We start from the raw sequence: 12524 nt of genomic DNA on the forward strand, positions 1-12524 counted from the left end.
CCTGATATCTGCAGCAATGGAAAAGGGCTGGGAAGAAGAAGCCAAGGGAAATAATTTCTGCTGTGGTTTATCAGCACTTGCTGTAAGACACAGAAAACGGGGTCAACTTGAAGGAAAAAACAAACCAAAGTAACCAAAGCACACGGAGGGAGCGAACTGCCAGGCTGTTGTTTTGGGAAGATACGGCTGGGTCAGGCATTTTCAAAACAGGCTACAGACTACGGGTGCCAGGAAAGGTAAAGGCAGGGCCCGTGCACGGGGTGAGGCCTGGAGCACTCACCTGTCCAAAGAGTTGACAATGTTGGGGTTCTTCTTGTCCTTCAGGAGCAGGAGCTCGTTCACAGCGCGTTCCCTGTTCTGCCCTCAGAGACTCATTTTCTTTATGGCCACCTGAGGGGACATTGCAGACCTTTAACTGGAGGAGTCTGTGGCAGGAGGCCACAGCCAACACGGGGCGAGGCTTTTTGGAGCGACGGAGCCGGGCTGTGCCAAACTGCCCTGGGATGGGCACCAGAGCTCAGCAAGGGCCACTCCCACAGCCCATTGCTCTGCTCGCTGGGGCTGCTTACAGGACACACGGCCAGAGACATTTGGCCTTGCAAGCTCTGCAGAAATGGCCCCTCAGCTGTCAGCCTCCCAGCTCTAACCACATTCTCTGCACCTACAGTCTTCTCATATGGCCTCAACACTCTCATTATTATTCAAACACATTTTGCAAGCAGGAGGTCATTCTGGTTCTGTGAAAACAGAGCAAAACAGCCAGGAACCCTTTAGCAATTCCATGGGATTTGGTCATGATTTCAGATGCAGCTACTCTGTTTGGGATTGCACAACAAAGCAAACACACACATCCATTGCTCAGGTGATCCCTGTCACAGGCTGTCACTGACCCCAGACCCAAAAACAACTGCAGGGTTTAGGAGAGAGCTTTGCTCTGGACATCCATCTTCTCATTTCTCTCCCTCTCTCTCTGTGGACAGCTGAAGTGGAATTAAATCCCCAAATTGAGCCCAAGCAGGACCTCTCCCTAATTAGGCCTTGAGGTACCCTTTAAAGATGAAAGGCTGGATGGAAAAACTGCTAAATAGTGTTCCTGTCTGAGGCTGGGGTGAAGATAAATTGGACCTCAGTCTCCAGCCCTGATCCATTCACACATTTAAATATGAAGAGGAAGCCAGCGTGTCCTGCTCTGACAGACACCGCTGCCCTCCTTGCATCCCTTTGGGCACTCCAGAAGGACCAAGTGTGTCCCAGCTGTGCTCTGCAGGCTGACACTGCTCTGCCTTCAGAGGAGCAGCCTGTGCAGGAAAGCTCTGCTGGCCCCCAGAGCTGCAGCCACAGCTCCCAGCAGAGGGGAGAGCCCTGGAGAGCTGCCAGACGTGCTGGGCGTGTTGGCACTGACCTCTCCTCCAGTGGCCCTGTCGAGTCCTTTGGAAACGGTTCCGAAAGCCCTGGAGACAAAACAGCAGAGAAGAAAGAAGCAGCGCTTGAGGCCCTGGGAGTGAAAGCCAGCCCAGACTGGAGATCTCTGCTGCCTGCAGCGCTCACAAACACCTGGGTGCATCGACCCTTGCAACAACAGCGCAGCAGCCACCAGCCCTCTGCCATGCCAGGTGTGCAAGGGAAAACTGAGACCCAACACGAAGGAATTGGGCTGGAGCCAATCCCAAATGTCCACGCTGAATTGCTTTAGTTCAAAACCTGAGGTGAGCAATGGGTGTCTAAAGAACTGGAAAAGAATGCATTTCATCCTTTTCCATTTCCTGCCTAAGACCTGCAGGATCCACAAGGGTCCTGCCGTCAGGCAGGTGATGCATTTTCCCCCAGAGTGCATCAGCTCTGTGTCTGTTGCTGAATGTATGGGCTCTATGAGCTGTGCTAGAATAGAGCACTCATTAGTTCATCTCTGGTTCCTGTTTCCAAACCATTAGCTTGTTAATGCTGACCAGAGAACATTTTTTGAAGCAAAATATTTGAAAGAAATCTTCTTGAGAACTGTTTTCTGACAGTCTCCAGATGGTGAGTGGCTCTTTTAAGCAATCCAGTTCCAGACACAGAAGATCTCCCAGGTCCTGCTCCTTGCTGCAGGCAGGACACTGCCAGCCTCAGGGGCCTGTGACGGCTCCTTCTGACCACACTTCTCAATTCTGATCAGGACTGAGAGACAGCAGGATGGCACCCCAGTGTCTGAAGGTGTTTGGAGCTCTCCTGACTTCTCCCTTGATCCTGCACCAGCACAGCCCCTGGGCTGCTTGTGCAGAAGTAGCTGCCATGCACTTACCCTTGGCCAATCTGCTCCACTTCCAGGTATTTCTCGGCAGGCTCCTCCACGCTCACGATGTTCCCTGAAAGAAACCACGTGGAAGAGGCTCCCTCCCAGAGCGAGACCCCGCCAGAGCAGAGCCAGAATGCAGCCCCACTCCCTGGGGCCGTGAGCCCCTTGGTCTCAGCTGGGGAAGGACAATAAATGCCCCTGTGACATTCAGCTGCAGAGCAACGCTGGCTGCAGCTGATGCCGAGACACACACACAGCCCCTGCTCTGAACACAGGAACAGAGCAGACGTACTCAGCTGCACCAGGCACCACTCCCCTCTCCCCTCTGGCTGCAGGGCTGTGCTGCTGTCAGAACCTTCAGCCCAGGATCCCACAGCGGAGGGAGGTTCCGTGTCCTCTTCCCAAGCACAGGGAGGTTCTCCATCCTCTTCCCAAGCACAGGGAGATTCTCCATCCTCTTCCCAAAACGCTGCAGGTTCGCCATCATCTTTCCAAGCCACGGGACATTCACTGTCCTCTTCCCATGCTGGGAGAAGTTCACCCTCCTCTTTCCAAGGCACAGGATGTCCTCTGTCCTCATCCCACACCATGGGGGCTTGGCCATCCTCGTCCCGCACCAGGGGACATCCACTGCCCTCGTCCCACGCCGGGAGATGTCCATTGTCCTTGTCCCACGCTGCAGGAGCCTCGCCGCTGTATTCCCACAGCGCGGGATGTTCGCCCTCGTCTCCCAGAGCAGCGGGAAGTTCACTGTCATCCCCCGGCACTGAGGGAAGTTCACCAGCGTCCCCCAGAACAGCGGGGAGCTCACTGCTGTCTTCCTCCTCTTTGGCCTCCTCTTTGGGAGCAGAGGGAGCCAGAGGAGGGGCTGGTGCTGCTTTTGTGCCCTGTGGACAGATGGCAGCGTGAGGGACAGGAAGTTCTATCTCAGTGATCACCTTATTTATCCTCAGCTGCACATCCAGCTGCACGAAGCAGAAATTGGGTTTGGAGTCCTTCAAACTAACAATGGGCTAAAGTCCGCATTGCCACTTATTGTTGGGAATTCCATATTCCACCGTGGCTAAAGCCAGCAAGCAATCCTCTGCCTGCAAAACCAGACCTGCAGCCCTTCAAAAGCTCTGCAGCAGAAAAGGAGAAATCTGCTGGGGATCCCTTTGCTGCTGCTGCTGCTGCTGCAAAGACTCTGACAGGAACTTTCCTTCAGCCTCCCAGGCTGGCACTCGGCTGCCACACTCCGAGCTCACAGCTTGCTGCACAATTCCAAACACCAAAGGTTCCTTTCCCACTCACCGGAGGAGGAGCTGCTCGGAATCCACACATGAGGTGCCCTGCAACGGGAGAGGGAACATGAACCAGATGCTGTCAGGGAAAAACTGCCTGTGGTGGGAAATGCCACGGAGCAAGGCAACCCCGAGAGAGCATTTTGCTTTCCCAGCGTCCCTCCAGGAGCCACAGTCCCTTCCCACAGCAAGAGAACAGCACAAAATGCTGGGCTGGGTCAGTTCTTGGCTGTGCAGGGAGTTCCCGGCTCTGCTGCCACAGACTCCCCGCTGGAGGGAACAGAACCCCCCAGGGCTCATTGCAAATGCTGTGCACGCCCCGCTGGCTGCAGACACCCCCTTTTTCAGCTGCAGCTGCTGCCAGGAGCTCTCCCAAAGCAATGGAGCCTTCATGGCCATTTGGTTACAAAGTCAGCTCGGGTCCAGAGGAAGAACAGAAAGCACACAGCAAGCCCAAAGCCACAGCACCGAGGGAAAACCTCGACTTACGTGCCAAGTGGGTTAAAAAATAGCCCGAATAAGCCACAGAGTACAGCATGCAAACTGCAGCAGCCACGTGCTGGATCATTTTGGCTGCGCTGCACACGCCTGCAGACTGCAGCCCTGCAAGCACACAAGGACACCCGTCAGGGCTGGGCTGGTGCTGAGAATGCCTCGGGCAGGAGGATCCTCCGGCACGGAGCAGTGCCCAGAGCCACTGGGGACACTGAGGCCTCCGTGTCCCACAGCCACGGGAGCACCTCGGGGACGTGGCAGTGCTCCTGTGACATCACAGCAGCAGCTCACGCAGAAACCGCCTGGAAGGCTCTCCTGGGTCACAAAGGAGCACAAAGAACCCTCCCAGGGCACAGCCTATTGCCCAAAGGCTCCAGGAGGAGCTCTGAAAATGCAGCAAACAGGGACACCCCATAGCCCAGCCTGAACACTGAGGAGGAACAAGGACGGGAGCACAGCAGAGGAAACAGGACCTTTAGGCACTGCTACTTCTGACTAAAGCCAGCAAGCCGTGTTCCCGTGGGGATCTTTGTTCTCGCTCTAAAAACAAGCAAGGTGCTGCACTCGAAATATACAGAAGGCAGGAACTGGGCAGGAGGTGGGATTAGGAAGGAGGAGGAGGAGGGAGAGAGGAAAAGGAGGAGGAAGAGGAGGATCAGGAGCAGGAAAAGGAGGAGAAACAGGAGGTTCCAGTGCCCCCTGAGGCCGCAGCACCCTTGGCCCCGGGACCATCGCCCCCAGCTCATCCTGCAGGTGAGAGGGGAGGGGGAGCTCGCCCCAAATCTATCGGGGGCTCCCTGAGAGGGTTTTTTATTGGGGTGTGTTGGGAGCTTGCAGATTGTGGAATTGAGCCCCAGATGTCGTCTGGGAGGCCCAAATAAACCCTGGGAGGATTTTTCTGTGTGTGTGTGTAGGTTTGGATCTTGCAGGACCCCAAAGCTGAGCCCCTTGCGGGATCTTTGGGAGTCCACGAGGCCATTGCCCAGTGTCACCAGGGGGAGGACATTGGTCCTGGGGACCCCCGGGGGAGGAGAGGAGGGGAACCTGGGACCCCCGGAGTGGGGAGAGCAGAGAGGGGCGATCCTGGAGCTGGGGGACCCCCGGCTGGCTGGAAAGGGGGGGAGCCTGGAGAGGAGGAACCCCTGGGACACCTGGGATCTCAAAGTAGAGCATCAGGGGAAAAGGGACCCCATGGAGCCCCAACAGCCCCTGGATCATCCCTAAGCAGGACACCTGAGAACGGGGAACCCCTGGAGCCATTGGACCCCCATCATCCCAAGGAAAGGAAACCTCTGGAACCCCAAAAGTGGAGAGATCAGAGATAGGGAACTCCAGGGAGAGTTGTTTTGGGCTGAACCTTGATACTGTGGAGATTTTCATGGACACAAGAGCCCTGCTGAGTTCTAGGGATGGACTTGGGCAGGAGGAGCCTCCAGTCCAAGGTGCTCTCCTCTTGTTTTTCCCCCAAACCAGGATTTGTCATTCCCTGCACATGGCTGGATGGAGGAGGAGGAAAAGCCCCAGAGATGCTGCAGGAGGAGGAGCTGCAAACCCAGCCCAGGGAGCTGCAGGGAGGAAAGAGCCCCCCTGAGCCAGGAAGGCGGGCGGAGATCCAGGCGGAGCTCGGAGCTGGTGGAGAAGCCTCATGGCAGGGAGAAGCCCCACAAGTGCTTGGAATGTGGGAAGGGTTTCAGCCGGAGCTACCACCTGATGGAACACCAGAGGATCCACACTGGGGAGAGGCCCTACGAGTGTGGGGAATGTCAGAAGAGCTTCAGGTGGAATTCAGAGATCGTCACTCAGCAGCACTTCCACACCAGGGAGGCCCTGCGGGTGTCCTGAGTGGGGGCAGAGCTTCGTGCGCTGCTCCAGCTCCATCCCCATGGGAGGATCTGGGCTGGACAGTCCCCAGTTGTTGCAGCCTGAGCTGCTACAAGGAGAGTCCAGGGTAAAGAAGCAGAAAAGGCCTTTGCATGGTATCCACAGATGTTTGATTCAGCCATGCCGTGAGATGTTCAGGGTTTTCCCCAACACACCCATCCCCCTGCTCCAACTCTCAGCTCTCCCTGTCCCGAGGAGTCGGGGTGGGGGTGACCCTGGTCCCTGGGCAGTACAAAGATGAGGCCCAGTCAGGGAACAGGGAGGGAGTGGCCCAGGGACACAGGAACAGACACAGGAACAGGGAAAGGAGCAAACGGAGTCCAGCAGCCCCTTGAGGGAAGCCTCCTGCGTCTCCCCAAACCAGGGAAATGCACCCCAGGATCCCCACAATTCCCCTTTTTATATTATTAAGAAAGCTTCTCTGGAGGATCAACTGAATCAACACAAAATGATAAAAACAATCAAAAGCGCTCATACGACAATTTTCAAAATGCAAACAATTCTGAGTCTCTAATGTCCAAATAGATTTTCTTAGAGCTGGCAGGAGGGATGTGGGGTTTTCTTAGTCCAGTTTATCAGGAGAGGGAGTCAGGAGCCTTCAGTAGGGACTGGTTCTCTGGCCCCTGTGGCAGTGCTGCTGGCTGTGACAGACTCTGTACGAGGTAATGTAGGTGGTGGTGTGCCTGTTGGAAACTCCAAATAGAAATCATTACTTTTTAAGAAAAAGATGGTTACTTTAGGAAAACTGTCCTTTCTTCCCCTCCAATTACACTCCCTCGGGTATTATGAAGGAACTCTGGGGAAAGGGACTAGTGGAGGGAGGCCATGGAAAGGGGGAAAAGGAGGTAGGAATTTATGGGAACATAAAAAAGGGGTAATAGGACAAGGGAAAGGAAACAGGGAAAGTGGGAGGGGGGCAGGGAGGCCACAGGAATTGGGGAAGGGTAGTAGAAGAAGTGGGACTTATCGGACTGGAAAGTTGTTTTGATATGGATGTGGAGTCTTGGATGGAGGATGGCTTATCGGTGTTCTGTGCTCTTTCAGCTTTTGGGCTGTTGCTGGGATTTGGTTGTTGGTTTTGGGTTTTATTTCCCCGGTAGGAGTGTGGAGGACTTCCATGACATGGGTAATATTTTGCAGGTTTGCAGTTTGGTGCATGTTTGCCACCTTGCACTGGAACTCCACCAGGTCCTGTCACATCGGCTGCTTGGGGGCCTTTTCTTCCTTGTATTATATTAAATTCCACAATTTCTCCATCTCCTAGACTGTGGAGTTATTTCCTGGGGTTATTCTTTTTTATAGCAGTCTGATGAACAAGCACATCTTGTTTGTTATCATTCTGGGTTATTAAACCGTATCTGTTTTTGACATTGAACCATTTCCTGTCCCCAGAACGTTCATGGCAAGGACTTTTTTACCTTGGCCAGCGGGTTTGCGTGTGTGTTGGTGATGCTGGACGTGGCGCCGGTGCTGGGGCGCTGCCGTGCGGGGCTCGTCCCGCTCCCGGCGCTGGCGGCCGCGCCGAGGCTCGGCCCCTTCTCCTTCCCGGCTCTGTCCCGGCCGGTGCCCGCGGACGCTGCGGGCGCAGGAGCTCCGGAGCAGCAGCGGGGCGGGGGCGGCAGTTTCGCCCCAGGACTGCGGTTCTGAGCCGCCCCCGGCGGGGCTGCCCGCCCGCCGGCCTCGCCCGCCCGCCCTCGGCCCCGGGGCCGCGGCTGCCGCTCGTTGTCTCCGTGCGGGACCGCGCCGCGCTCCCCGCCCGTTTCCCGGACGCTGCGAGGGCTGATCATTTCTAGGTGTTCTGGAGAGGGCAGCGAGGTGAGTTAAAGTGCACAGGAGGCCAGTGAGGGCAGTTTGCTTGGAAATGGCCCAACTGGCCACAGTTCAAGCACCTCACGTTGTTAATGGGCACCACTGCCTCCCCACCCCTTTGCTCACGGCCAGGGCTAAAGCAGTTTCTGAAGAAGAGGCCTTAGTGCAGGTGTCGACCATCTGTGGGATGAGTGGCTCTGGATCTTGGGGAAGAGCTCCGAGAAGCTTTTTGGTTTCCGGGTTGGCGTTAGACATTGCCATTTTTCCCAGGAGTTCATCCCTGGCCTCTACATTATCAATTTGGTGATCGATGGCCTCTGGGAGGTGGTCAACAAACTTAACAAATGTCTCTTCAACCCCCTGATGGATTGAAGAAAAGTTTTGGACAAGGGTGGTTCCATCAGGGATTTTTAAAAGAGCAGTCTTTGCAGCAGAATTGATGTCATCTAAGACATTGTTGGGCAGCATGACCTGATCCTCTGGTCTGCTAAATTCCCCCTCTCCTGCCAAAGCCTCAAGGCCTTCCTGGCCTTCGCCTAAAACTTCACTCAAGTCATACTTGGATAGGATTGGTTTTAAAAGTTTTTTCCACTGCAATAGTGCAGTGGTAATGTAATGGAAGGCATGGGGAATTAAGGTATGTCCTGTGAAAGTTTAGTCCAATACATTTTTAAAATATGGAGAATTGCGGCCGTAGTCTCTGGCCGCTCTTCTCAACTCATTCCCCTCAGTGTGAGGAATCCGCTCCCATCGCGGCTCCTTTCCCCGTTTAATGACGACAGGCGCCGCAAGGCAATCGAGATCTCTCACCAAGTCCAGGTCCCCATCCCGCAGGGCTCCTCCCTGATCCGTGTCCAGCCTCCTCCCAGCCTGTTGTTACTGCCGGGGTGCCGCCGTCCTCATCCTCTTCAGAAGGTGGGTCGGGGCGGGCTGGAGCGCGCAGCCTCCGGCGGAGCGGTGGGGCCCGGTGACTCGGGGCCTGCAGGCCAGCATGGCGGGCTTCCAGCCAGGCCCGCGTTCGGTTCCGCGGCGTGGGAACTGGGATGGGCTGGAGAAGGAGGGAACCACCCTCAAGGGCCCACTCGGGGATGTGGGCAGGGGACAGAAGGGGCTGGTCCCGACGGTGACACCATCGACGCGGCTGCGAGCGCAGGGGAGGGACCCGAGGTGGGGCTGTACAACTGACATTCCTGGAGCTGGGGACCAAACTGGGGAGAGGGCAGTCGGGGACAAGGGAGCGGGGAAGGCTCGGGCTGGAGTGGCCAGGGCCAGCCCGAGAGAGGGACTGAGTGGGGCAGGAGGCAGCAGGGAGTAGGTGACAGCCCTGTGCCCGTGGGCAGGGTCTGGCTCCCATCCCACCCATAGGGGAAGCAGGGTTAGGATCAGGGAGGGAGTAACATGGGGAACAAGAACCAGGGACCCAACTTTCTCACTTAGGCTTTACTAATTTAAAAATCAAATTGAAAATAGGATTAAACTTGCCCACTTTATAATTTCCACCCACTTGTATATCATAAATGCATCACCCAACTTTCCCCCAGAATGAAAGTGACAAAACATCTTCCTGGGAAGCCTCAGGAAAGTGCTCAAACAAAAACCGAACAAAAGTTTTAAGATCCCTCTTTTTAAATGAAACATTCCCTAGTACTAAGGTTGCTTTAATCTGAATATAAATCTCTCGTTGAGCTGGGGATAAATGATTGTCCATGTTCCCCAAACAACCCAAAATTCCCCCCCACGAGGCAAAAGGATTAACTTAAGATAAATGTGTTCATGTGTAGTGCTCTCCCCCGGGCACCTGGCAGCCCACGCTGCGAGTACTCACCAATGCGAGGGACACGAAGGAAAAGCGAAACCTCGAGGGGGCTGGTGGGCTCCTGCCGGTCCTTTGGATTCTGAAAGCTTCCCTTCCAAAGCGGCAGCCTTCCCTCAGAATTCCAAAGGGGTGCCGACAGGCCAGGAGAAACAGTCCTCACAAAGCGAAGGAAGAAGCTCCTCCTGGAGCTGGTCCCAAACGACGCTTGAATTCCCAAAGATCCCAGATCCGATGACCTTCAGGAGACGCTCTCCGGGACTGGACAACTGCCCAAGGTCCCTGTTCTGGGAGCCATTTGTTCCAGCCTGAACTGCTACAAGGAGAGTGCAGGGTAAAGAAGCAGAAAAGGCCTTTGCATGGTATCCACAGATACCACGGGACAGATACTCCAGGGACAGCAGCCAGGTACTGCAACAGCGACCCGCACGTTATGGAGCAAAGAAGGACTGCGGTGGACTGGCTCTGCCGGTGCAACCACGAGTATCTCAGCCCGTTCCTCACGGAGCGCCGAGGTGAGCGTGGGGCAAAGCGTGTGCCCTCGAGCCCTGCTCTGGCAATGACCCTGAGGCCCCTCAAAACCTCCCTGGGAATCGCCCCAGAGCCCTCAGCCCTCCTTGTGCCCATCCCCGAGACCTTCTGTCCCTGCCACTGACCCCGTGGCTCTCCCAGTCCATCCCAGTCTCTCCCAGCGCCTCCCGGCTGTCCATCTCAGCCTGGCGTGGCGCTGCCGCCTCTCAGCCAATCAGAGCGCGAGTCTCTGATGACTCATCAGTTGCCAGGCAGACCCGCAGCGCCGCGTGCCCCGCACTGGACTCGGCCTCCCAGTGCCGCGCGCTTCATTCCCAGTTCCTCCCAGTGCCGCCCCAGTCCCTCCCACTCCTTCCCAGCCCATTCCAGTTCCTCCCAGTGCCGCCCCAGTCCCTCCCACTCCTTCCCAGCCCATTCCCAGTTCCTCCCCAGTTCACTCCGAGATCTCCACCCTCTGCCAGTGTCCCCCATCCCCTCCCCTCTCTCTGAGTATCATCCCAGTCTTTCCCAGTTCATTCCAAGTCCCTCTCAGTCCATTCCCAGTCTGCCCCAAGGCCACACCACCCCTCCCCTCTCTCTCCACGTTTCTCCCAGCTGATCCCAGTGTGTTCCCGCTCTCTCCCAGTCACCCCCACCTTGTCCATCTCTCTTCTGCCCTCGAGCTCCCAGCCCAGCCCCAGTCACCTGCTCTGCTTCTTGGTGGATTTCTACCCTGCCCACACCCAGCTGAGGTGGTTCCAGGGCCAGCAGGAGCTCTCTGTGGTGGCCACCGACATGGTCCCCAACGGGGACTGGACCCACCAGCTCCTGGTGCTGCTGGAAACCTCAACCCGGGCCGGGCTCACCTCCACCTGCCAGGTGGAGCACGTCAGCCTGGAGCACCCCCTGAGCCAGCACTGGGATACAGGGGAGGAATTGGGGGCACTGGGACAGCCACTGGGATGTGCTGGTTTCAACTGGGAGGGAGTTGGAGAGCCTGGTTTCAACTGGGAGAGGAAGTTGTGGATTTGGAAAGGCTAAGAAGGGGTTTGAAGGATACTGGGGAGGGTGGGATGGGGTTCTGGGGGTCCTGGTGGACACTGGGAGGGAGTTTGGGTGTGCTGGGTGTGACTGGGAGGGATGTGAGTGAGCCTGGAAGAGCTGGATGGAGATTGGGGATGGAAGAGCAGAGATTGGGACAAGGTTGGTTGTGCTGGGAAGAGACTGGGAGGGGTCTGGATGAACCCTGGTGGGGCTGGGAAGGGAATGAGAGAGAGTTTGGGGGTCCTGGAGCAGTGGGGGACAACTGGAAGGAGGCTGTGGGATACTGAGAGGGACAGGAGGGGCTTTGGTGGGTCCTGGGAAGGTGAGGAAGGGATCAAGAGGGAGGTTTCAGGGATCCTGAGTAGGTTGGGAGCAACCAGGAGGGTGCTTGGAGGGGCCTGGGTGGCTGTGAGAGTTTCTGGGGGGTCCTGACCCCTGCGGAGACCCCAGAGATGCTGCTGGATGCTGCCACAGCAAGATGCTGGCAGGAACTGGAGACTCCGAGTTGGGTTTCATCTTCCTGGCACTGGGGATCTGGTTCTACCTGCACAAGAAAGGGGGGTCCCGTGAGTCGTATCCCACCTCCCCCAGAATGTGAATGGTCCCCCCGGGGACCCCAGCCCGGTGTCACCCCCTTTACTCTGCCCACAGAGCTCCTGAGCCACTGGCAGTGAGAGCCCCTCCCCGTGGCCCCGGACCCGGCCGGGATCCCCGCTCCATCCCCACGCTGATTTTGGGGGGGTCGAGTGTCCCCCAGCCCTGCGGTCACTCTGACCCTGCCCCCTGCTCCCAGTGTTCCCAGTAAAGCTTCCCAGTTAAACCCAGCCCAGTTCATGGGGGCACTGGGGAGGGACTTGGGGGGACCCCACGGCGGGGCCGGCACTGGGCAGGGAGGGCGGGTCCAGGTGGGGAACACTGCCTGCTGCGGGTCTGCCCGGCAACTGGTGAGTCATCAGCCCTGCTCTCGCTGATTGGCTGACTCTTCTCCACCGCGTTCTCTCATTGGCTGAGGAGAGGCCCGGCAGTGCAGAGAAGGAACGGGAGAGATCCCGCCCCGAGCACCGGCACGGGGACAACAGACCCAGCCTGGGCACAGGGAGGGAATTTATTACCAACCAAACCACGGCAGCACCAGGAGAAGGGAAAGAAATCCCTCCAGCACCTTCCCCCACCCAACGGGGATCACCCACAACAGGGTTATCCACCATGGAGAGACGGGGACATCCGAGTTTAGACCAAAACCAATTTTATTCAGTGTACCAGGTGTTTATACAGGGATTGACTTGTATGGTGCTTATAGAGGGCTCTGTTTTTGGTAACAATTTCCCATTGGATACACATTCTTTGTGACATCCAGTAACCTGGGAACATTTATGTTATCACAAAGACTCACACCATGTTGCTTGGTCAGTCT

General features: G+C 56.6%; 2 protein-coding genes across 2 annotated transcripts in view; one reads left to right on the top strand and one right to left on the bottom strand.

The window, feature by feature from the left end:
* LOC144247624 (uncharacterized) overlaps positions 1–12524 on the bottom strand; it is a 1666419-nt gene that overhangs the window by 1498012 nt on the left and 155883 nt on the right. The window contains exon 6 of the mRNA XM_077788932.1: positions 11742–11744. Within this exon, the coding sequence (XP_077645058.1) occupies positions 11742–11744 (3 nt within the window). The remainder of the gene's footprint in view (positions 1–11741; positions 11745–12524) is intronic.
* LOC144247605 (class II histocompatibility antigen, B-L beta chain-like) lies at positions 8735–11708 on the top strand. Its single transcript, XM_077788897.1, has 5 exons — positions 8735–8910; positions 9549–9612; positions 9864–10071; positions 10713–10989; positions 11552–11708. The coding sequence occupies exons 1-5, from the start codon at positions 8735–8737 to the stop codon at positions 11706–11708; spliced, it is 882 nt and encodes a 293-aa protein (XP_077645023.1).

This window comes from Lonchura striata, chromosome 29 (genome assembly GCF_046129695.1).
Source record: "Lonchura striata isolate bLonStr1 chromosome 29, bLonStr1.mat, whole genome shotgun sequence".
Lineage (NCBI taxonomy): Eukaryota > Metazoa > Chordata > Aves > Passeriformes > Estrildidae > Lonchura > Lonchura striata.